We start from the raw sequence: 26284 nt of genomic DNA on the forward strand, positions 1-26284 counted from the left end.
CACTATATTCTTACAACACTCCTTACCAAAAATACTACCGACTTTCACCACAGTGGCAAATAGTGCGGAAACATCAACATCATCACACACCTCTTCATCATCAACATCATCAAAGCTGCGATATTTACAAACCTACTTAACCACTGCCCTCATCCTCCAAGGTTAAGTATGAACCAATTATTCAACACTGTGGTAATGTTCTGATTTGGGAGGAAAGCCCTGTGTTCAGTGACTTCTATATCCACCCCATGAAGCATGACGAGAACCTTAGATGTATATTGACGATAAATGGCCATTAATGTATGGATTATTCCATCAACAGTCTCCGTTTACAAGGTAAACATCACAAATAATTGTCTCTGATGTGACTTTGTGCTGGATACCAAGCCTTTATTTGTTTTCCTTAATCACCATAATGTGTTCTTCTAACATATTTTCTGATTGACTGGATTTCTGATTTTTTAAATATTTATTCCCGTTACTTTCTTTTCATGCATTGAAAAGGTTTACCTAGCTGGTCCATAAATTGATGGCTTCAGATCAATTTAGAACCTAATTCATCATGGAAAGCATACTCACATTATTTTAACATGAAGACTTTTGTAATATCAAACACAAAAAGAACCATGTATTTCAATAAAACTAGCCCACATTCTACTGAGGAATTGTCAATACATATATACATGTTCGCCGTACGTACAATATGGAAAGTTGCATATCTCAAAGACAAAAAGGACCATTGAATTGAACTGACCATGACAAAATATGGTGCAGATCGTCTCCTTCTACAAATATGAGTGAAAACAAGAGACATATATCCATGATGCTGGTCCAACGCCTACATTGGTAAAAAAGGTCTTCCTCCAACGGTAGAGGGTTTGCCTTGATTAGCAGGAACCTGCCTGGGTGAAGCAGTTCATCTGAACATGTCCATTGATTGCTGCCCAGGTGCTTCATTAAGCCCGTAACATCATATTTGCAGACTTTCTATCAGAAAATAAAGACAGATAAAATGGAATGAGTGCAGGATTTAATCAGCCTTTTTATTCGATTGGTGCAGTCAGCTAGGTGGAAATCACTGCATGGCAATCGATAGAAGTGTACGCTAAGTGGATAATTGTCCCTAAGAAATAGTTAGATTTTTTTTATTAAAGGAAAGATTTCGTATGACAAAGTCCGGTCTGTATGTTTTAAGTGCACGACAGGGGCACATCCTAGGACTGCTGAAAAAAATGGAACGATCGTCTGAAGGAATTCCTTTATGGAAAATCCATCACTAAGTCTGACAGGCACATGGGAATAATAGATTAGATCATGTATAAATATGATGAGCTTCTTTCATTTCTGTATGAACGATTTTGATGAAGTATAATAATTATTCAATCACATGTGATTAAAAATAACTGAATGTCTTTCTGATTCTACTTTGATGTACTGCTTCCATTTTTTGTCCACATACATATGTCTGAGAGTTGAGGATTGACAAAAAAATGGATTTGATGGAAGAATTCATTTGAGAGGCAAATCATTATTGATTGACAGAGGTTTTAATTTCAAGTCATATTTATGGTAAGTCATCCCTATGATTCCATCTGCCACGCCTCATTTCACCGTCCAAACTAGTGAGGAAAATAATGATATGTCAAAAGCGCAGAAAGAACATAAAATTCTGAATCAATAAAGAAAATTGATCCGAAAAAGTAGTCTGAGCAATATGAAATTTTCTGTTCGTGTTGTATACATAAACCAGATTTATGCCTATAGATTTGACACATTAAACCATCACGTTTCATCCTCCATCAAAATATCAGTGATTTGTTGCTGAACTTGAAGGGGTTAAAGTTTCTATCATCTATCCTTCTTCTACGAGAAAACAGTGCGTGATTAGTGGCTTCTTCAACAAAAGGTTAAGTCGGCCGCCGACTGCAGTCTCCCTCGTTTCACCATTGCTTAGTGACTTCGATGCTTGGAGTATCCCATGCAGTCTCCCTTGCTGGTAATGTAGAACACATTTGCAACCGAGGGATTGCTACTATGGGGCTTTGTGAAAAGTTAATGACCCTAATATTTATCCTCCAGGATGATGAAGACTTCTTCCAACTGTCCCCCCATGCAAAGATCATATATCGTCACTGCAGTTGATACACAAACGTTACTTGTGAGGATCTCTTACAATCAATAAGGCAAACAGGGTAAAAACGCCTCTCTGCTGTGTTTTACCCATAATGCTCCTCTACAAGTCCACGATGTTCAACAGATCCTGTTCACCAGTTAGATTTAATGGCATTTTGGCTTCAAATACTTCATCGCAACCCTGTCATAAATTCTACATTGATGTCAAAATGATTCACCATTGTCAAGAACTGTAGATTTACGTTGGACCTATGCAACAGTTATGCTTTTCAATCAATGAAGAGCCATTAGTGAAGTTTTTTCAGACTGGCACCCGCCACGTTGGGAGGGCTGCCAGGAGATAGTTTCAGACATCAATACACCTCAAGCTGAACAGACTTTTCATGAATTAACGATGGACTTCTCAAGAAAATCTCCCCTCTTCACAAACACCTGCACCTTGGGATTTCAACAATAGCACACTTACTTCCTTGGTGAAAAATCAGCACTGAAAATGTCAACAGTCACTTTTTTGGTCCACCGAAATGGTTTGTTGATGTAAAATTGATGAGGAAATCTTCAGGAAAGGAGGCAAGTTGTCAGGAAAGGACTGACACTACATACTTACATATACAACATGCTGCTGAGATGACCAGCCATGGGAAGACATTGAAAGGAGTTGCCATGTTTCTTTTGTAACAAATAACAGACTTGTTTAGACAAGTGCCTGTTTTAATCATCCAAATGTCTTTCTTTAGTGAAACACCAAGCTGAGGTAAAACATCTCTAAGTGTGTTGTCCATTTTGAATTCTTTATGCTATCACATATTGACAAAGCATTTATTCATATAAAACTACACCCAACATTAAGGTAAGAAGTTAGTTTTATGTCACCATTGTTAAGGTAGGAACTCAACTGCTTCACCTTCTGAAGGGCTTATACAAAAACTTAAGATACGAACCAGTTCCAATCAAACTTTACACAAACAATATTTCTACTGTCAACTGCTTTCATTTCTATTATTCCCTGGGTGCCGTTGTACAAAGCGATCTAAGTGCTAAGGTGACCGTAACTCCCATACTTTAACACTGACTTAAAGTAGCCTTTCGCTAAGGTTGTTTTGTACAACGGCACCCTGGACAATAATACCTGCTCCAGGAAAAGGCATTGATTAGATGCCTACGTCAGGGTTATAATCACATGATATATGACAGAGTACAGGCGCTCTAGGTCTAAATGTGTTGGAACAAACAATAATTGCAGCCAATCAGGCTGCTGCAGTTACAAGGGAAAGCTCTTTCCACCAACAAGAACCCTGAGGAATGAATATTGTCATTATACTTGACACAGGCTGATCAGACATTATGATCCTTGTCCTTCCACCTACACCAAAGTGATGCCAATGACTCCCACCAGACACACACAATAAGTAGAATTTACTTATCATACATCAGTGTACAGCCCCACCACAAATACTTTACACAACAATCTACCCATTGAAGCACTGCAGCTAAAATGCACTTACTCGTCCAGTTGGGAATAACAACTTTGGCTCACTCGATTCCATTAAGGATGATTTCCTTAAAGAGTTTATTCCCATTTCATTTTTTCCCCAAGTTGATTTTAATCAATAAATATCCTCCTTGTATAATTTTATTTGTTTTATTCGGTGAATAATCATTTCATACAAGAGAAAGGATTATTGAGGCTATGGCGTCGTGTAAAAGAGAATCGTTTTAGATCCTATTTCCATAGGAAACTGCTCTACTATTATCTTAAGTGGTGTCTTCAACTGCAGCTTTGAACTGTCCCAGCTTTGATGAAACGCAAGCTGATTAAACAAAATGTCACACTGGAAACTGAGTACATTGGTGCAAAAAACTGGGATTCTACTCTCAAAAGGAATACATTATACAACGCTTACTTTTTATAAATGATTTCTCAAATTCTGCAAATGTACTTCAAGTGAACCAGAGCAATCCGAAGTCTTGATTTCCGTTTCATCCCGTAAACATATACCAAATCAGGCAGAATTAAATTTCATCAAAGGAAGAGAAAACAAGAATGATAGAGAAAATATAAACCACATCAATGAATTCAGCAGGTCTTTTCATATCGGTCTTGGTAATACTTTCAGTGATGTCGGTTGTGTCCCTCTTGACAGCTTAGCTGTGACGAAACCACACAAAAACATTATAATCACGCTACTGACCAATTACATCGCTCACAGCTTCAATTAAAACATCAAAAAGACGTCTACCAGTACCAAAACGTAACCTTTTTTCATAATCTGGTCATCTGACAGACGTATGATCAATCATGATTGATTGGCAATCATGGAACAAGTGAGGCTCGGAAATTGACTGTGATTGGTCCTTCATAACCACAATTCTTTACGTGTGAAGTTTCTGGGAATAATCGTGTGTGTTTTCATAGCATATGGTAACAGTCCCACATACACTCAAAAGAAACACTTGAGAGAGTTCCTTGATTTTGGAAAGTATCAAAACGTCGAATGGTAATTTCCAAATGCCAACTTTTCACTCAGCCGATGTTATTGTAAGGCTGACACTAAGTTTATCTGCCACCATCACAAACGTTGCAGCTACTCAAGCTGAAATGACTTCTGAGGCATACACAATTAGATGTAATTTTTGACGAAATAAGGAAAATCTTTTTGACATGGGCCCGTCTAAAATTATGTGTGCCTGACATTCCCATTTAAAAACGGCCATTCATGAATTTCTCATACTAAGAATGGGTTATGTTGATATCCAACTCAGGTCAAGAATTTAAATAATGTAATGAAAGCCAAACACTGTGACTTTATATCAGCAATCAAGAGTTATGTGTCGCAACATTTGAAAGTAAGAAACCATTCTGCATATGAAAAATCTATCTTGGCTTCTATTGATGCCATCAGCTAAGTTCTGTAATTGCAAAGAAATATTGTTTCTACATGCTACAAAAACATAGGCAAAAACATAAATCGATACATAATATTATTTCAGTCTCGTAAAATATTTAAAATTGTAAATTGGTGCAATGTTATCTTACATTTGCCAAATACAAATTATCATTTTCCCAAGTAAAGCCAGTTTTATTGATATTAGAAACATTAATTATATGATGAAATGGAACTACACAATGTAGGAACAAGGAAATGTGTTTCCAGAAGTGACAAGCTAGGTGTTGCCTTTCCTCTCGGCAGCTGGTCACAATCTCTTTAAGCCAGCCATTTAACACTTCAGCTTGCTCACCTCACATGACATTTCAGTATTTATGACATTTACGGACATCAGTGTGGGTTCTTTAACACAAGCTACATGGCATGGATTTGTGGTAATAGCTACAACATCAATGACAGTGAGGGAACGTTATACACCAGAGTCAGCAATATTACAGCTACATCATGGCCACCTGTTACTAATCAAGTCTGGACCAGACAGACTGGGTAAACATCCACACAATTGGCTATCTTGGACATCGCAACCATTCAATCCACATTCTCCTGTACTACACAATCAGCTACCTCGGACATAGTAACCATTCAATCCACATTCTCCAGTTCTAAACAATCAGCTACCTCGGACATAGTAACCATTCAATCCACATTCTCCAGTTCTAAACAATCAGCTACCTCGGACATAGTAACCATTCAATCCACATTCTCCTGTACTACAAAATCCACAGATATTCTCCAGTTCTAAACAACCAATTACCTCAGACATAGTAACCATCCAATCCACATTCTCCAGTATCTACACAATCAGCTACCTCGGACATAGTAACCATTCAATCCACATTCTCCTGTACTACACAATCCACATTCTCCAGTTCTAAACAATCAATTACCTCGGACATAGTAACCACCAATCCACATTCTCCAGTTCTAAACAAACAATTACCTCGGACATAGTAAACATTCAGTCCACATTCTCCAGTATCTACACAATCAGCTACCTCGGACATAGTAACCATCCAATCCACATTCTCCAGTTCTAAACAATCAATTACCTCGGACATAGTAACCATCCAATCCACATTCTCCAGTACTACACAATCAGCTGCCTCGGACATAGTAACCATCCAATCCACATTCTCCAGTTCTAAACAATCAATTACCTCAAACATAGTAACCATTCAATCCACATTCTCCAGTACTACACAATCAGCTGCCTCGGACATAGTAGCCATTCAATCCACATTCTCCAGTACTGCACAATCAGCTACCTCGGACATAGTAACCATTCAATCCACATTCTCCAGTACTGCACAATCAGCTACCTTGGACATAGTAACCATTCAATCCACATTCTCCAGTAGTACACAATCAGCTACCTCGGACATAGTAACCATTTAATCCACATTCTCCAGTATGTACACAATCAGCTACATTAGACATAGTAACCATCCAATCCACAATCTCTGCTATACATCATCAACTTGTAACCACCCAATCCTGCTCACCCTATTTTCCATTGTTGTCAACACACTAGCCCCAAACTTGGACAATAAACAGTGAGTGTCTGGTGCTACTAGACAATAGTTGCTGGCACACATTTAATGTACATTAACAGAAAATCTGAAAAAATCAGAGAAAAACAACTCCCTCGATGTTGAAATGCGGTAGAACAGAAAGTCAGACGTTTCACAAATAATAGAACTGAACTTAATATGTTTTGATTCAGGACAATATTGCAGTCTGTGGTACGGCAATATCACGGCATAGATAATAGCTGTAATTGATGGATTCCTCCTGATGAAATATCGGAACTTGGAGTCACATTTGGCACAAAAGATGCAGATGAGTGATGGATGAGTTTCGGCAAATGACGTGACGTTCTCGTACAGATGACTTCGAGATGGGTCTCTGAATATTTTTTATTCCTCGAATGAGGTCTACACACGCTTTATTATCCATTTTATTACCATGCATTTACTCGATGTGTCATACGCAAAACTTCATCTAAGTAAATATGAGTCAGAACGAAACTCCAAAATTACTGCATTCGGCAAAGTAGAGCTGTTGATCGGGCCAGTGGGTGACGGGATCGGCCATATTGTACGTCATGAAATGTTGATTCATGATGCATACATGAAATATAGATTCCTCCACATCACTTCTCAATTGGTACCGAATTTCAAACATGTACGGGGCCCCGCAAGAGCGTTTGCCAGTAATCATTTAAGTCTTTATAGACAGAGGGGCAGAGGTGCAGGCAAAATTGATCAAAATTCATGAATCATGTTCGATGATTGATGCCAAAATCAAGAAAAACGACATAAACAATCATAATTACATCAGTGGTGAATTATTTGCAATAAGCCAAGAGATTTACGATATTCGGCCCAACAGGCTGACAATGTAGCCAGTGTCGTCCCTCTCACTGTGAAATGGATTAATTAACAAGCATTCATCTTGCCCAATGGCTATCAGGAGTCATTACCACTGTTTGCATATTTCGTAATCAAAGATAGTTCATCTATCATTACCAATGACGCCCGGGTGAAAAAAAACTAGGAACACGTAAATCATCAAAGAAGGAAATGATTGCAACAAGTATGGCAAGTGGTCATTTGACCGAACTGGCATTGACAACAAACCCTGCTAATGCAGCATTCTTGTTACGAGAAACACAACCCTATCAACAGATGTGCCAATAATCTAGTTAGGGCGTTAGGAAAAGATCGTTTCATCCCTAATCATGAAAATTAGACAAATATTGTCAATGCACCCTTCTCATTGGCGTGGAGAAAGAAAGAGAACACTTTCTTTGAATCATACCATTCATCATGTCCTCAGCGCCACTTAAACATTTTTCTTCGTAACTCAAGCCCCTAAGACATTTCCATAAGGGACTTTTACCTGAATTAATCATTCAGAAACTGACAACGACTTCACTTATCCAGCAAAGTAGAATACAAAACTTTGACAAATATGAGGATTATCATGTTAATTCAAACACTGCAAAAAACGTTTTAAGACAGAAATTACATTTTGAAAGTTGAATTCCATGTTTTTCACTGGATTTAATTTTACAGTGTCACTCAACCTAACAAATCCTAAAATCTTGGCAACTTTCTTTTCTGTTACCTTTTTTAAAGGGTTACAATTACTTTTTTACTTTCTAAGATGATTGAATCTAGTAAGAAAACTTAAAAAGATAAAATAAAGTTTTCCATTTCGGAATGTATTTTCCCAACAGTAGTTTTTAAGTACCACATCATATGTCACTCCACCTGAGTACTTTAGCTGAGTCATCATATTTAGTTCACTCTATTTATGTATTTATTTATTCTTTCATAACATTCCTGTAAAATGTACCAACTTTAAATGGTGAACCCTGAAACTGTTTTAAAATGTAGTCTTGAACACCAACCTATCTCATTTGCAAATTCTTCTATGCAAATGTAAAAGGAGTTTAGCATTTCAAACGTTTTTTTCCATCAAGTTGCACTGAATTACTTGGCAGTATATACAGATAATAATTCTTTTACAACTTTCATGTGGCAATGACTTTCATATTTCTCCATCCCTGGTTAAGACTTTGTAGAATACATGAATCAGCTATACATATCTAGCACATTTCTAAGATATGTCCACATGTTCTGACAGATTTGGACATACTAGAACCATGGAGTTGTAAAAGAATTCAACAACAACAAGAACAACAACAAGAACAACAACAAGAACAACAACAACAACCTGGCCATCGATGAACCAGCCACCAACAATAACTCAGGACTTGAGACAAGAACTACTTCTGAAGCGTGTGAAGTGTAACATGGAGATATCCTGCCCTCTTGGTAACGACATCATCCATGATACACAACTACTGACCTTCCTCAGCTACCTCCTTGGTGGAGCAGGTCAACAATAATACCGAAGACACACACCGTAAACACTTCAGGCACAGACACTCATCCTGGTCTAGTGCTGGGAGTGCATGTACTTACTTCAAGACCAAACCCATGTTTCACACCTAATCTGTCACGATGGACTTTGTTTGTTCTCAAGGCTGCTGAACTGTCTATAAACACAGATTTAATGACACATTATCAGCCACCCAGGAAATGAGTAGTATTTTATGTCAATGCTCGCTTACATTCAATACTCAGAAAGGCAGTCAGCATCTTTCAACGATGGAGCATGATCATATCATGCTGAGAAATCGTCTCCACTACCTACCCTGATCAGGACATACAGGGGTGATGCAGATCCACTGATCAGGACATACAGGAGTGGTGCAGATCCACTGATCAGGACATACAGGAGTGGTGCAGATCCACTGATCAGGTCATACAGGAGTGGTGCACATCTACTTATCAGGACATACAGGGGTGGTGCACATCCACTGATCAGGACATACAGGAGTGGTGCAGATCCACTGATCAGGACATACAGGGGTGGTGCTGATCCACTGATCAGGACATACAGGAGTGGTGCAGATCCACTGATCAGGACATACAGGGGTGGTGCTGATCCACTGATCAGGACATACAGTAGTGCAGATCCACTGATCAGGTCATACAGGGGTGGTGCTGATCCACTGATCAGGACATACAGGAGTGGTGCACATCCACTGATCAGGACATACAGTGGTGGTGCACATCCACTGATCAGGACATACAGGAGTGGTGCACATCCACTGATCAGGACATACAGTGGTGGTGCACATCCACTGATCAGGACATACAGGAGTGGTACAGATCCACTGATCAGGACATACAGGAGTGGTGCAGATCCACTGATCAGGACATACAGGAGTAGTGCAGATCCACTGATCAGGACATACAGGAGTGGTGCAGATCCACTGATCAGGACATACAGGAGTAGTGCAGATCCACTGATCAGGTCATACAGGAGTGGTGCAGATCCACTGATCAGGACATACAGGAGTGGTGCAGATCCACTGATCAGGACATACAGGAGTGGTGCACATCCACTGATCAGGTCATACAGGGGTGGTGCAGATCCACTGATCAGGACATACAGGAGTGGTGCAGATCCACTGATCAGGACATACAGGAGTGGTGCACATCCACTGATCAGGTCATACAGGAGTGGTGCAGATCCACTGATCAGGACATACAGGAGTGGTGCACATCCACTGATCAGGACATACAGGGGTGGTGCAGATCCACTGATCAGGACATACAGGAGTGGTGCACATCCACTGATCAGGACATACAGGAGTGGTGCAAATCCACTGATCAGGATATACAGGGGTGGTGCACATCCACTGATCAGGACATACAGGAGTGGTGCACAGCCACTGATCAGGACATACAGGAGTGGTGCACAGCCACTGATCAGGTCAGGGTGTTGCAGATCCACTGATCAGGTCAGGGTGGTACAGAGCCACTGACCACGACAGGGTGGTGCAGATCCACTGATCAGGTCAGGGTGTTGCAGATCCACTGATCAGGTCAGGGTGTTGCAGATCCACTGATCAGGTCAGGGTGGTGCAGATCCACTGATCAGGTCAGGGTGGTGCAGATCCACTGATCAGGTCAGGGTGGTGCAGATCCACTGATCAGGTCAAGGTGTTGCAGATCCACTGACCAGGTCAGGGTGGTGCAGAGCCACTGATCAGGTCAGGGTGGTGCAGATCCACTGATCAGGTCAGGATGTTGCAGATCCACTGATCAGGACCGGGTGTTGCAGATCCACTGATCAGGTCAGGGTGTTGCAGATCCACTGACCAGGACCGGGTGGTGCAGATCCACTGACCAGGTCAGGGTGGTGCAGAGCCACTGACCAGGTCAGGGTGGTGCAGATCCACTCACCAGGGTGCTGTTGTACAAAGTGATCATAGCGCTATGGTGACCGTAACTCCCATACCTTAACACAGACTTCAGGTAGTCTTAGCACTAAGGTTGTTTTCTACAATAGAACCCTGGTCATGACAAAGTATAGTGTAAGAATGGCAAATGGGTATCAAGGGGCACAAGGGGAAAAGTATTCACAAAGCACAGAGAAACGTGTTGCCTATCATGATGTAACAAACTTATGATTAAACATGAAATGCATGTCTGTAACAATGAAGGAATTCAGTGTTAAAACATCCAAAAAATCAGAAAATAACACTGAATAATAAGACATTTGTGACAAGACTTTTCTTTTCTTCAACAACAAAAGCATTATAAGCAATCACTCTGTAGGTCCCACTGGCAATCATAAACAGAATTATTTGAAACATTGACAAGTCATGAGTTTTTGCTTCTAGAAACCTGTGATAATAGAAGCATCTGCACATCTGAAAAAGCCACCTTCAAATCCAGGCTGCTGGAATTGTCATCACCACAAGGTCCCATTGGTGTATCCTGAAGAAACTACTGAATAGGTTTCCCTTGCATACAAAGGAAATATATTCTCTGTCTCTCGCTATTGTCATTCATAACTTACTTCAAATCTTGAAACTCAAAGCAAGATGAAACATCCCTTGAGATGCATGACATAAAGGAGTGCTTTATCTTCCAGCAGAATCTGCATGAATGTACATCATTTTGCATATATACATTCATATGTCCTTCATCAATCAGTTGACAACCATATACCAAACACAAATGTTGCATGTGAGCCAGTTCTCCACAAATCATCACACGTATACCCCAGAAACATCATTATCATCTTGCTGTATCCCCATTCATCCATAACATATCCCCCTTCAGCATGACGTATCCCCCTTCAGCCATGACGTATCCCCCTTCAGCCATGACGTATCCCCCTTCAGCCATAACATATCCCATTTCAGCCATGACGTATCCCCCTTCAGCCATGACACATTCCATTTCAGCCATAACATATCCCCCTTCAGCCATAGCATATCCCATTTCAGCCATGACGTATCCCCCTTCAGCCATGACACATTCCATTTCAGCCATAACATATCCTCCTTCAGCCATGACACATTCCATTTCAGCCATAACATATCCCCCTTCAGCCATAACATATCCCCCTTCAGCCATGACGTATCCCCCTTCAGCCATGTTTCAGCCATAACATATCCCATTTCAGCCATGATTATCCCCCTTCAGCCATGACATATCCCATTTCAGCCATAACATATCCCCTTCAGCCATAACATATCCCATTTCAGCCATGACGTATCCCCCTTCAGCCATGACACATTCCATTTCAGCCATAACATATCCCCCTTCAGCCATGACACATTCCATTTCAGCCATAACACATCCCCCTTCAGCCATAACATAACCCATTTCAGCCATGACGTATCCCCCTTCAGCCATAACATATCCCCCTTCAGCCTTGACGTATCCCCCTTCAGCCATGACGATATCCCCTTCAGCCATGACATATATTCCATTTCAGCCATAACATATCCCCTTCAGCCATGACATATATTCCATTTCAGCCATAACATATCCCCCTTCAGCCATATAACATATCCCCTTCAGCCATGACATATTCCATTTCAGCCATAACATATCCCCTTCAGCCATGACATGTATCCCCTTCAGCTATGACGTATCCCCTTCAGCCATAACATATCCCCTTCAGCCATGACGTATCCCCTTCAGCCATGACACATTCCATTTCAGCCATAACATATCCCCTTCAGCCATAATGTATCCTCCTTCAGCCATGACGTATCCCCTTCAGCCATGACATATCCATTTCAGCCATAACATATCCCCTTCAGCCATGACATATCCCCTTCAGCCATAACATATCCCCTTCAGCCATAACATATCCCCCTTCAGCCATGACGTATCCCCTTCAGCCATGTCGTATCCCCTTCAGCCATGACGTATCCCCTTCAGCCATGACGTATCCCCTTCAGCCATGACGTATCCCCTTCAGCCATAACATATCCCCTTCAGCCATGACACATTCCATTCAGCCATAACATATCCCCTTCAGCCATAACATATCCCATTTCAGCCATGACGTATCCCCCTTCAGCCATGACGTATCCCCTTCAGCCATGACACATTCCATTTCAGCCATAACATATCCTCCTTAGCCATGACACATTCCATTTCAGACATAACATATCCCCCTTCAGCCATAACATATCCCCCTTCAGCCATGACACATTCCATTTCAGACATAACATATCCCCCTTCAGCCATAACATATCCCCTTTCAGCCATGACACATTCCATTTCATAACATATTTCAGCCATGACATATCCCCCTTCAGCCATGATATCCCCCTTCAGCCATGACATATCCCCCTTTAGACATCATGTATCCCTCTTCAGCCATAACTTACCCCCCTTCAGCCATTATATATTCATCTTCAGCCATCATGTATCTCCCTTTCAGCCATAAGGTGCCACCATTCAGTCATCAATGGCCATGTACACACCTGTGTACTTTAGTTAGAAGTGTTGCACAAATGTCATAAACAAACAGAAAATAAACAATCCATCCAAAACATATAGTGACATAAGCCTGATAAAGACCTACATCCTGTAATATATTCTTTCATCAGAAATCCTACTCATCTTGGAAGCTGTTTTTCTGCTAACAGTACCTTTACAACTGCCAGATAGTTTCTATGGCTACCAAATTCACACAAGTTTAGAATATCTCCATAAACAGAAAAGAATGGCTGAAAAAACTGTGATAATGCTTTTACAAGCTGCTCCCGATATAAAGCAACACTGAAACCAGCTGGAAAATAGTGCTATTTCCCTCACAACTGGGCTGATTTCCTTTGTAAGTGGAACCCAGTTGGGTAATGGGTGTTGGAACCTACTTCCCTAACAACTGACTCTGTTTCCTCTGAAACCGGAGCTGTCCATGATACACAACAATCACAGATGACAATCGTTTTGTCTACTTATTCCAATATGCTGCTGTTAATCACGACAAACTAACTTTTCTCTGTGCATCTTCAAGCTGATCAGATCAAACTGTTCAAAATCAGAAGTTGTGATTCTGTTGCCCATCCCAGATAGCATTCGGATGTTGGCCCAACTTTGGCAATGTTGGCAAAACCATTGCCAACGTTGGGCCAACGTCTGAATGCTCTCTGGGATGCTGATATAATAATCACTGACCTCTTGTTATTTCAATTATATTGTTTTCTCATTTCTGTAAAAGCATCAAAGAAATACCACAGGGTCAGCAGCACTAAGTAATTGCCTCATTACAATAAGAAACATCGCAGTGTACAAACATGATTTCATAACTCATTCTTGTACACTTTACTCTGGTCAAGCTTGTAGTCATGTCAGGTCATTGCAGACAAGATAAAATAATTCCTACAAAACACAGGAGCTGAAATAACTCAAACAATACCACCACTATATTTCAAGAATCACTGAATAAACACACAGCACCCAATTTCTTCCAAATTCACCGAAAAATACCCAGGACACAATTTAATGCTTAAATGTCAACAAGCATGCATTGGTTGAGCGAATGGCATACAGAAGAACGATTGTCAGCAATTTCATGTGAAGTGCTCATTTTGATCTGCCTCTTGGTTAAAACAATGTAACTTGTGTCAGAACATCATGAACACAAGGTGCAGGTGCATGACCTGGTGGGACGCTCTTGATGAGGGATTAACAGGACTTATACCACCCATGCAGTACCAGAGTGTTATCTAACATTGCATGAGTGTCAGTCATAAACAGTGCCACAGGAAATTAACTGTCCTGCTTTCTTGGTCAATATTTGCTTGTCTTCTCTGATTGTATTGATTAAGCTAAAGCAAAACACTCCTCTTTTGAAGCTCAGTCATTAGGCTACTATGAGGAGTAGGAAGGGATTAGATATATGCAAGATTACCCCAAAGTAGGCAGGCATTCATTTTTAAAATTCTCTTAATGGAGACTGAATTCAAAGAAGTCATGATCTGCCAGCACCAATGGTGGGAATGGTTAGATCATGGGGATTTGTGAGAGAATGGAGGGTGGTTCTGGACCAGTGAGTTCTCACTAGAACAGATCCAGGCAACAGGTGAGAAGTGGTAGATGGTTGGCATTGATCTGGTATGGAAGAAACCTCAGTCAAGTTCACCACTACAGGAATGATATCCTGGTACTTGACAAGTAAACACCCTAGGTTACCCATCTGTCTGGTTTCAAACCTATCTCCATCTGCAAGACTGTAGGTAATAATTCCTCCCTCTAAAATCCTTAACGATGAAACCATGTAGAGACTATTCACAGCCACCCTCATCAGGTTCCACACCTCCATGACCCACTTCCGTCAGAAGACAGAAGACTTCCAGGTTCAAACTTAACCAAGTGACAAAAATAATGAACTCCTCAAGCTCAACTACCTGAGGCCAATGGCAGTTATTTTAGTATTCACTCAACTAAAAAATCTCCTCAGCATTTTTCATCCATGTTTAAGTCAAGAGGATCCCACCATATGAGTTAATATGCCAGCTGACAGGCGTTGTTTTGATTACAATTAGGTTCCACGTGATGGCGAAGGACTACAAAAATTAAATCTTTTTTCCTGAATGCATTGCATGCAAGAATACTGAGCATTTCTCCACCATGTACCAAATATCTGTGAATGTCCTCCCATCCTGGCTGTTAATTACGCGACAAAGAAATAGGATCCAGCCCATTACACAGCTAAATGCTTGGTTTTACGCTAATGATGTTGATGATGCTGTTTCTTGTAACATGATCATCGCCAAATGTGCAGCGTGTTGCCACGGGGAAAATACAGACGTGTACAAACAAGGTGTACTGTGTCCTCTGATTCATTATGTATTGATGCTGGGGCTTGGATGTACAATGCAGCGGCACATCAAAGATGGCTGCACAAATAATGCTGACACCTAAATCGATCAAAATACTTTTCAACAGACTGCTACCATTCCTGTTGTATTTTTTAAGATATTTTTTTGTCTCAGTTAATTTACAGGCAAAATATATAAAAACTAGCTGGGCACAAGCAGTAGGTACAATACTGCCAAATTGACCAGTCCAATGAAGTTAGTATTTATACATAAAGCACAGGAACACTCTTCCAAAGCCTATAACTTTGACTAGTTGAGTAATCTTTATTTGAGACATAGTAATATTCCAGTTATATTGCAGTATCTTGTAAATAACCCAGTGTGGTGGTTGATGGTATGAGCATTCATCCACTTGGACACATGGTGACCTGGCCAGCCCCATACTGGGGCCTTATTCTGACCAGAATCCTCACAGGAGACAAGCATGGGATACTGGGGCATAATCATTAATTCTGACCAGAATGCTCACAGGGAGACAAGCATGGGGTCCTGGGACATAATCATTAATTCTGACCAGAATCCTCGCAGGGAGACAAGCATGGGGTACTGGGGCATAATCATTAATTCTGACCAGAATCCTCACAGAGAGACAAGCATGGGGTACTGGGGCATAATCAGCATGGGATACTGGGGCTTAATTCTGACCAGAATCCTCACAGGGAGACAAGCATGGGGTACTGGGGCATAATCATTAATTCTGACCAGAATCCTCACAGGGAGACAAGCATGGGATACTGGGGCATAATCATTAATTCTGACCAGAATCCTCACAGGGAGACAAGCATGGGGTACTGGGACATAATCATTAATTGACCAGGAGGGAGCATGGGATACTTAATTCTGACCAGAATCCTCACAGGGAGACAAGCATGGGGTACTGGGACATAATCATTAATTCTGACCAGAATCCTCCCAGGGAGACAAGCATGGGATACTGGGACATAATCATTAATTCTGACCAGAATCCTCACAGGGAGATAAGCATGGGGTACTGGGGCATTATTCTGACCAGAATCCTCACAGACAAGAGTATAAGCATCATTAATTGGACCATTATTCTGACCAGAGAGCATGGGATACTGGGCATTAATTCTGACCAGAATCCTCACAGGGAGGTAAGCATACATGGGGCATTCTGACCAGAACACAGGGAGGTAAGCATGGGGTACTGGGGCCTAATTCTGACCAGAATCCTCACAGGGAGGTAAGCATGGGGTACTGGGGCCTTATTCTGACCAGAGAGCATGGGATACTGGGGCCTAATTCTGACCAGAATCCTCACAGGGAGGTAAGCATGGGGTACTGGGGCCTTATTCTGGAGCATGGGATACTGGGGCCTAATTCTGACCAGAATCCTCACAGAGCTAAAGCAAGTTGGGTTTATCTAAATTCAGACAGTTCTTAATTTGAAAGTGAACATGACCTTTCTTTCTCAACACACTTGTCCCCAAGAATCCCCTTGTGTGGTATTAAGTAGCAAATTGCCTCTAACATCTTTAGTCCTATCAGTTGTACTCCTCTCTTGGTTAACCAGTGGGCCCCAGACAACTCAAACATAATTTGCTTACATCACAATTGGGTCTTGACATGCGATGGTACACAGCCAGTGAGTAGTGATGCTGGTCTTCATGCATACATATTGGACGGAGGAATAACGCTGCTGGTATCTTGTTCAATCTGGGAGACATGTAACACTGTACCTAATTCCTGCCTGACACTGCCAATGGTTGTTGAAGCTCCATGTCACAAGACTCAATTAAAACACTGAACTTTGTCAATGGCTGAAATATTTGTAAATCAACAAGTGACAAAGGAAAAACTTGTGGTGGACAAAATATGATTTGTTATAAAACTGGAAATCAACCACAACCCAGCATACAGAAACAGACACATTCAAGTCACAAGACCATTTGACTGTACCTTAATACAATTTTCAGATGTGACTCACTTCTACCAGTCCTTGAAATACAATTGCCATTGGTAATTTTCTTAGCTGATGATATAAACAGCCATGTCCCTGTAACCTTACATTAAACTGACTGACTGAGTTTGGTTTTACGCCGCTTTTAGCAATATTCCAGCAATATCACGGCAGGGGACACCAGAAATGGGCTTCACTCATTGTACCCATGTGGGGATTCGAACCCGGGTCTTCGGCGTGATGAGCCAACGCTTTAACCACTAGACCACCCCACCGGCCCTTACATTAAATCTATTGAATATGACACATGGAACATTCTGTCTTTTCACCTGCTAACTGACCAGAAAATCTCTTCATAAAGAATAGTGTCCCATGTTAACTTAGACAAGTTCCTCTCTACACTGTACCTGAGTGTATCTGGCAACTTCATCGCAATGGTCTTGAGGAGAATATGGATTACATCATACTATCATTAAGGAACATCCACTAATACTACATGAGGCCAACTAATCACCCTTTAAATGCTTTTATGCCAATACTTGATACAGCTTAACTAATGGTGATTGCACATATTGTTTAACACCATACACAGAAATACCATAAATCAAGACTTGTAGGCCAGCATGGATGTGAGAGCCTAACTGACACATTGTTATCACTACATGTTGTTTATAACCGAGGCAAGAGGGCAATTTATCTAATGATCATCACAGTTGTGTAACTATGTCATAGAAATTTACCATAATTCCTCAAATGAATGCCCCAAGAACACTGAGTGAGTGAGGTTTTACGCCGCTTTTACCAATATTCCAGCAATATCACGACGGGGGGACACCAGAAATGGGCTTCACATATTGTGCCCATGTGGGGAATCGAACCCGGGTCTTCTTCGTGACGAGCTAACGCTTTAATCACTAGGCTACCCCACGCCCCCTGAACACTGAGAGCAGCTTACAGCCTTTTATGCTGTTACTGCAGAAGAGTGACCTCCCTTTGTACCTTCCTTCATGGGAGTATCAGATGTATTTCAGGATAGTTACAGTCCACATGAGCACAACATTTTCATGGTGTGCTAATTTCCTGACTAACAGAACAACAAGAAGCTGTCAGGCTGGGATAGTTTGTCATAATGACAATGATAAAGGTCAACATTTATACTTGGCCTGCTATTTGCTGTCAATATCCATTGGCAGGAACCTGTCACAGGCATGGTCATCATAATAGATGGCATTCAGCAAACTGAATGATTGTCATGAAATACTGACCATTCCTGCTACCATGTTCCAACAAAACAGCTGGGCCTATAGCACCCCTGGGTCCACTACACCCCACATGGACCCTGGTGACTAAGCAGGGTCCCCTAAGGTCACACAACTAATTGGTACGCTTTCTGCTGGCTGGAGTTTTATGTTATGGAAGGATGTCATCTATCTCTCATGCCTGTCCCATAGTTTCAATAGGAGGCCAGGGATGTGTTAGAATATTGGAGAATTGACCCCGCTTAGCTTCACTATCCTGTTGCATGCAAGTCATAAATTTCTGAGATGTTTGGGAATTGACTTTGACAGGGCTTACAATACATCAGGCAGCAGGGCTTGGTCAGATCCCAGAGTCCAGATGGACAGATTGTGAGGCACCAGATTCCACAAATCCCGAAAGTCAAGGAGCATCTCCAAGACAGGATTGGGCCATTTTTTTAAATTGGGTCATTTTGCTAGTGAACTGGGGATATTATGGATAAGATTTCCGTTGGAACCCGTGATGATTTGTGTGTTTGACTTGCTCGTAGTGCAGAGTGTGATACCTCCCAAGAGGGAGACTTGTTGCAAGATTTACATCACCTCTGTCGGAAGGGATCAGGAGCTTTTCCAAATTGATTTCAGCAAATCTTACATGAAAATGAGAATTGGACAACAATATCAAAAGCTGACTTGATACAATGTGCTCCATGAATGCATCACACAGGAGGCAGTCTGTCATAACATGAAGCCTTAGGTTTCAGACAAGTTCAACATTCTGTCAGAAATACGTAGCAGAAAATATCAAATAAATGTCAAACCTTACTTGAAATAATTATCCTAAAGCTCAAAATAGCAATGATATCAAATAACCACAGATTGCAAGGTATAAGCATTTTAATAAACCACCTCCAGCAAACTTGCACCTCATTCCCTTTCTGACTGAATTGATAATCTGGATTAATCCATCATATTAGCCTGCAGCCAGGAGTGGACTGTGACAGTAGACGTTACAACTGGTATTCTGGCACAGCAGGCTTATGTGGTCAACCTGCTTAAGGTGGACTGACTGACTGAGTTTGGTTTTACGCCGCTTTTAGCAATATTCCAACAACATCACGGCGGGGGACACCCGAAATGGGCTTCACACATTGTGCCCATGTGGGGATTCGAACCCGGGTCTTCGGCGTGACGAGCCAACGCTTTAACCATTAGGCTACCCCATCGCCCCTGCTTAGGGTGGAAGAGTGAGTGAGTCGAATCGAACCTGAGTCTTTGGCATGACAAGTGAATGCTTCAACCACTAGGCTACCCCACCACGCCTTCGGGTGGAAGAAATAACCCCCTACCCCTACCCACCCCATCCAACTGCTCCAACACAAGAAGGAGGTCCAGTTTGCCTTGGAAAAAGCCACACAAACCTAAGAACAACAACTTTTACTGAATTAGAGATTCACAGTTACAGAGTGAATGAGTTTGGGAGCCTTACAAGCATGTTCTCCCCACAAAGGTCATCCAGCAAAGACTGGAACCAGTTCTTGGTGTCCTCTGTCACAATATTGCTGGAAGTGGCATAAAACAATACCCACTCATATAGATGATTTCAGCCTATCCCACAGGTCAGAGGAATTAGATTGTATTTAATAAAGGCAGTTGTTTCCATTCTCCAGGCAAATCATCTACCATAGAACAATAAAGCTTGGAATTCTTTCTGCTTCCACCATCCCTTCAAAATGAGAAATGTCAAATCTTACATAGTAACCCAAACTGTATTGACTTTTGTGCAATATTTCTGGAGTCAGACGTCTGTTCAAAAAACTTCAATGGTAACTAATTAAATCCTCTCTTTTATCTCTGGGTTGAGCCTGATTCTTGCATCCACCACTTCACTCGTGCCTTTCATTCCTCTACACTATTTGGTATCGGGAACTTGTTTATTTTTCAGGCTCATCACTCTATTCCTTGTCTGTCATTTATCTTTGAGAACAGAAAAGACAACCAACCTGTCTTCTCAATAAACAAGTTTTTTCTCCCACGTCTTTAGGGCCTGTATCCTTCCTGATCATAAGCTAGGATTGATTTCTTAACAAGCTTTGATCAAAGTTGACTCTCTCTTCCTTCCATCTATGAACAAACTTTTTCTGGACAATATTAAGGCTTCAGAAGACATTCGTGTAAATCTCGCAATCTTGTGTTTTAATTAAGACCACAGATTTAGTGACTTTACCAACTTCTCCTAAAAAACCTCCTTGTCAACTCAACCATCTTCGTTTACTCATATGGACCTTCCAAGGCCTCTGTCAGGACATGTCTTGCTTGCTTCTAAGCCTATTTTGAAATCATCTGAAGGATGAGGTTATTTGTAAAGCACATCTGATGTGCATTGAATTACAAGGCATCATTAAGGAAAAACATTTAAATCAGAGGTTGAAACTGTACAACCTTTATTAAATCAAGATTGGAGAAGATGGACAGATTTTTCAACAGTTCTTACAAAGACTCTACTTTTTCTGAAATGTAAAATACCTCCTTTGGAGAACATATTTTTTCATTGTTTTTCTTGAAAATTCCATTATCAGTTTGACAAACACCCTTCCTCCCTTATAACACTGTTTGAAATATGGGATTTTCTCTTCAGTGATAAAGGGTTGAAAATATCTATTTTTCAACAAAAAGACAAGTCTGTTTGAGGAACCTCCATTCTGAAAAATAACCACACTTGAAAACAGGATTTTCTAATGTTGGCCAATGGCTATCTATCAATTAAATGCAGAAATTGGGGGAAAAGAATCAATTGAAACGACATTATTAGAGGGCAAATTTATACAAGCACTCAGAAATATGTTGTGAGGTGGTCAGGTTTGCATAACAATAGTACACACAAACCATCGTTACATAGCCAAGGTGTGACGTTTCAAGCCAATCCTGGTTGTATGTTGTGTTTAATTCAATGTAAGTCTATTTGGTGACAGTGAATTCACGTCAAAGAAGCATTTAGCTGATCCTATGATCTGGCATATGTCACGTCCATCTGCCAATTAATATTCCAACAAATGCCTCAGTGTTGACTCCCAGCGGGCCATTTATTAGAAATTGTTTGATCAAATGTATCAAATTAGGTCAATGTTACCATCAAATATTTGCTGGATGGTAAACTTCAACATTCGTTCTAAAACCCACTGTTGTACTGGTACATTGATCAGATACATGATCGATGAGCAAAGGTCTTTAACCTTGACGAGGTTGTTAATGAAATATCACCAAGTGATATCCACTTAATTCATAGGCACAACATACCATCGCTATCACAACAAGTCCATCAAGTCCATCCCTTGTTATGGAGGACTGTCATTGAGCACAAGTTTCAGTCCAGGCTGCTATGTGTGAGTGAGTTGACACCAGTTTGAACAGGACTGCACAGCAACTTACTTCCCGAGGAAAGGGTGGGGTAGCCTAGTGGTTAAAGCGTTGGCTCGTCACGCCTGAAGATCCGGGTTCGAATCCCCACATGGGTACAATGTGTGAAGCCCATTTCTGGTGTCCCTCGCCGTGATGTTGCTGGAATATTGCTGAAAGCGGCGTAAATCCAAACTCAGTCAGTCAGTCCCAAGGAAAGACAAGAGTGCGTGAGTGAGTGAGTGAGTTGGAGACTGAGTGAGTGGTTGAGTACATGAGTGACAGAGTGAGCCAGTGAGGTTGTAGATGTTTGACAGGCCAAGGATCACAATCTAAGAAAATCTGCAATTCAAAACCCATTACAGGAGATTCTAGTTTAATTTTAGGAGGTGAGAGTGACACAATGGTCACAGACATTTACCGCCATGGCGCCAACAGACTACAGTTCACTCTGACAGTACAAGGGGGCTGCCATACAATATATCTTCAGCATATCTCGTCTGTGAAACAAGACAATGATTGTAGAGTGTCGTGATGGAGTTTATAAACACTTATATCACACAAAGTGTAATAATCCCTCAGTTCTCCTTCAACCTATCTGGGCCCAGCACACAAAACCCACTTCACAACCTCAGACAGCCATTGTCACAAGAACTGCACTGGCACAAAGCAGGAATTACGTCACTCGGTCTGCATGAAAGAACTGATAATTCATAATTGATTCCCAGAAATTGCTCATCAATATGTGCAAAATAGTAAACTATTAATTGACACAGGCTCGGCAGCAGGTGCTCGGGGAAAGTAGCAGACAATGGTGATGATTCACCCATTTCAAAACAACACGTTATAACACAACCACTGTCATTAGCCCTATGGATCTAAAAATTGCAATGTCTATCAGAAAAATCATATCATGTGGCAAAAGTTTTAATTTCCTTTGATTTGAAAGCTCTGTGATAATTTCAATTCAATCTTTTCTTCATTGGCGCCCAATGAGCCATGTCCGATAGAGAGCCATTTCTTTATTAACGAGCACTTGCCGTAGTTGACTGTGGATGGCTTTCTCCATGACGTGCAACCTCGCCATTGTGGAACATCACTCAACGATGTCGACAACCAGCTTTGTCCACCCTGTCCACAAATGACAAAGAAATTTGCCAATTTCCTCCCCCTAATTCTCATTTATCATAACATAACCAACACGAGACCATGTATCTAAATAATATTTCTTCAGCAACAGACTTCACTCTTTCATGATTTGTGTATTTTTTATATTATGATTTATAGAAAACCCCGATGATCTAATTATTACATTTAACAGTGGTGTGTCTCTATCTCAAACCTTAATGGCATGACACATTTTGTTCAATTCTTTTGTTGAAAATAACATAAATCTACATAATTTCATAAAAATATCAAATGAAATAGCATGTTATTATTGAAAATTTATGAAGATAAAAAGATGAATTGCTGAGCATCTAATGCAATCTGCTTACACCATGAAATTTACTAATCTATAAAAAGTGTAGTACCTAAATGTCAAAATTGTAGGATAATTATCTTAATTGACAAAACAAAACCTTCGGTATGATGTGCTCACCAGATTTCAAGGAAGGGAAGAAGCAGTATGTTGTGCAATGTGCTACTAATTTAATTATGCCGCCACAGCAATATGACTTAAGGGGTCATTAAGACACAGGTCACATCAGCACTATCGGCAGGAACTGCTTGTCTGAGTTTCAACATCTCCTTCTCCATGGCCGCCATCGTGGACAACGCCAACTCCATTAGTGGCAACATCACACAAGTAAAATGCTTGATAAAACACAAGGCTATCAAGCACTTTGTGACAGCACTAGATCCTCGGTGACATGTCAACTTAAGACACAAACTTGTCACTCGACGGAGGCGATATTGACGCCTGAACATTCTCGTCAAGACTCCTCGTCAATCAATATGTGACAGTGCACGGCCATGCTCTCAACTGTCACAAGATATGCCTAATTCTACCACAGAGCATTGATACATACAACTAGACAAGTAGCTTAGCAAGGAACAAGAGTATTTCAACTTCCGACTATTTTCCCTGACATCGATATTCTTTTCCTTTATCACAAAACGGTCTTGAATGTCATGCTGCATTGAAACTGTTCCATTGTCATCTGTGGTCAGGGCCACTGAAACAATGACTTCTTCAATCCACGTGTGTTTATCATGTGTGGTCGCTGCTGATGGGGAAGATACAGATAGAAAGGAGAGTCAACAAAGGGGGATAATCAGATACCTTGACACGTGTTTCAAGTTGGTGTAACATGTGGTTTGACAATGAAAACTGAAACAGGATAAAAATAAACAACATAGATATCAAAGAAAAATAGATTTTGGAAACAAAGACAACATTGACTGGTTCTGGGTGTCTGTTCCAAGAAACTAAACATACAAGCACAAAGCTGGGGCAATCACACTTGGCACTTTCTAACACAGATTATCTATGGCAGCAAACGTTTCGATGATTTGTTTATATAAATGATCAAATTGAAAAGGGCGCAATCGATTTGATTTTTTATAAAGATTTTAGAATTTTTATCAAATTTGAATTTGTAGAAACAGCAAAACAAAAAGTGTTTTAGTTCCCATTTTCAAGTTTTACCTACATATTTGACAAGTAAGCCAAACAACAGATGTACAAGGACAACATAAGAGTACTTACATATTAATCCTGAGAAATGCAAGGACACATAAGGGACAGCTTAGATTGATGACATTTCATAACAGTGCAACCAAACACTAAATAACACAAACAAACCTTCAAATGAGGGAGAAATCAACACCTGTCATGGCTTCTCAATACGTTTGTGTGATAGGCACATAAGTAACTTACAGACAAAATAGTGAAAGAAAATACCAAAATTAAAGTAATCAGTCATTCCTATCAGTGAACAGATAGGTGGGTGCATAGAAACTGCTGTAGTAAGATGATGGATGAGAGGTCAGGGTGACAAGGGGAGATCATCCAGTTTCAAAATGTCACAAGATACAAACCTGTATACACAGAAACTGTCTTGACATGTCAGTTTGAAGAGACGTATCAGACTTTATAGCATAATATTGGAGCAAGAAGCAGTTACACTGAAAGATGCATCATTTCATTACTGATAATAATTACTAGCTATCATCAAGTTGTGAGTCTGTGAAGTTCATTCCCTTATTCTCTGCGAGTCACAACTGCCATCATTTGTACTTAATGTTGCCATTTTACTATGAGTCCATCATGGGCTATACGATGATAGTCACACAGGAACATGTGAAGAAATCCAGGTCTTGCCAGTAATTCTGTCACCAGTATCAGTTGAGCAGGATCTGCTACAGTTGTTGGTGTACTCCTCCTTGCAGTCCTGCACAAGCACCTCTACCGTGACCCATGTAATCAAAGTGTGTGATGTACTCACTTGTTCTCCAGGGAGCACCAGCCACAGTAGGGGTCCTTGGCACCTAGACATTCACCACAGGTTTTGTACTGACTGCATTCCTGGACCTTCAGTTTGGTCAGCTGAAAATAAACACAGACAGTGAACAGGCAGGTCTTGACATCACATCTTAAATATACATAATTTGTATTGATATTGCAAAAAATCTGTTTGGGTCATTCCTGTCAATGCTTCTGTAATGATAACAACGATATTAATAATTCGAGTTTGAAAGCTCAGATATTATCATCATAATAATCATCGAATACTCCATGCCTACTGACTGTCACCCCAACTGCCCTGCTGTACTTGTAGATGTCTCCCACACAACACATTTCTACAACTGTCATGGTCATCACAGTGATCATCAGTGTCAAAATCAACACAACAATCAGTTCAAAGTT

The 26284-nt window shown here is 40.8% G+C and overlaps 1 protein-coding gene across 1 annotated transcript in view; it reads right to left on the reverse strand.

Annotated features, from left to right (window-relative positions):
* Positions 1-26284, reverse strand: part of LOC124285040 (plexin-A2-like) — a 206542-nt gene that overhangs the window by 67035 nt on the left and 113223 nt on the right. The window contains 2 exon segments of the mRNA XM_046721178.1: positions 25124-25132; positions 25863-25963. Coding sequence (XP_046577134.1) covers positions 25124-25132; positions 25863-25963 — 110 coding nt within the window.

This window comes from Haliotis rubra, unplaced genomic scaffold, assembly GCF_003918875.1.
Source record: "Haliotis rubra isolate DU_JTF1 unplaced genomic scaffold, ASM391887v1 Scf350, whole genome shotgun sequence".
NCBI classification, from domain to species: Eukaryota; Metazoa; Mollusca; class Gastropoda; order Lepetellida; family Haliotidae; genus Haliotis; species Haliotis rubra.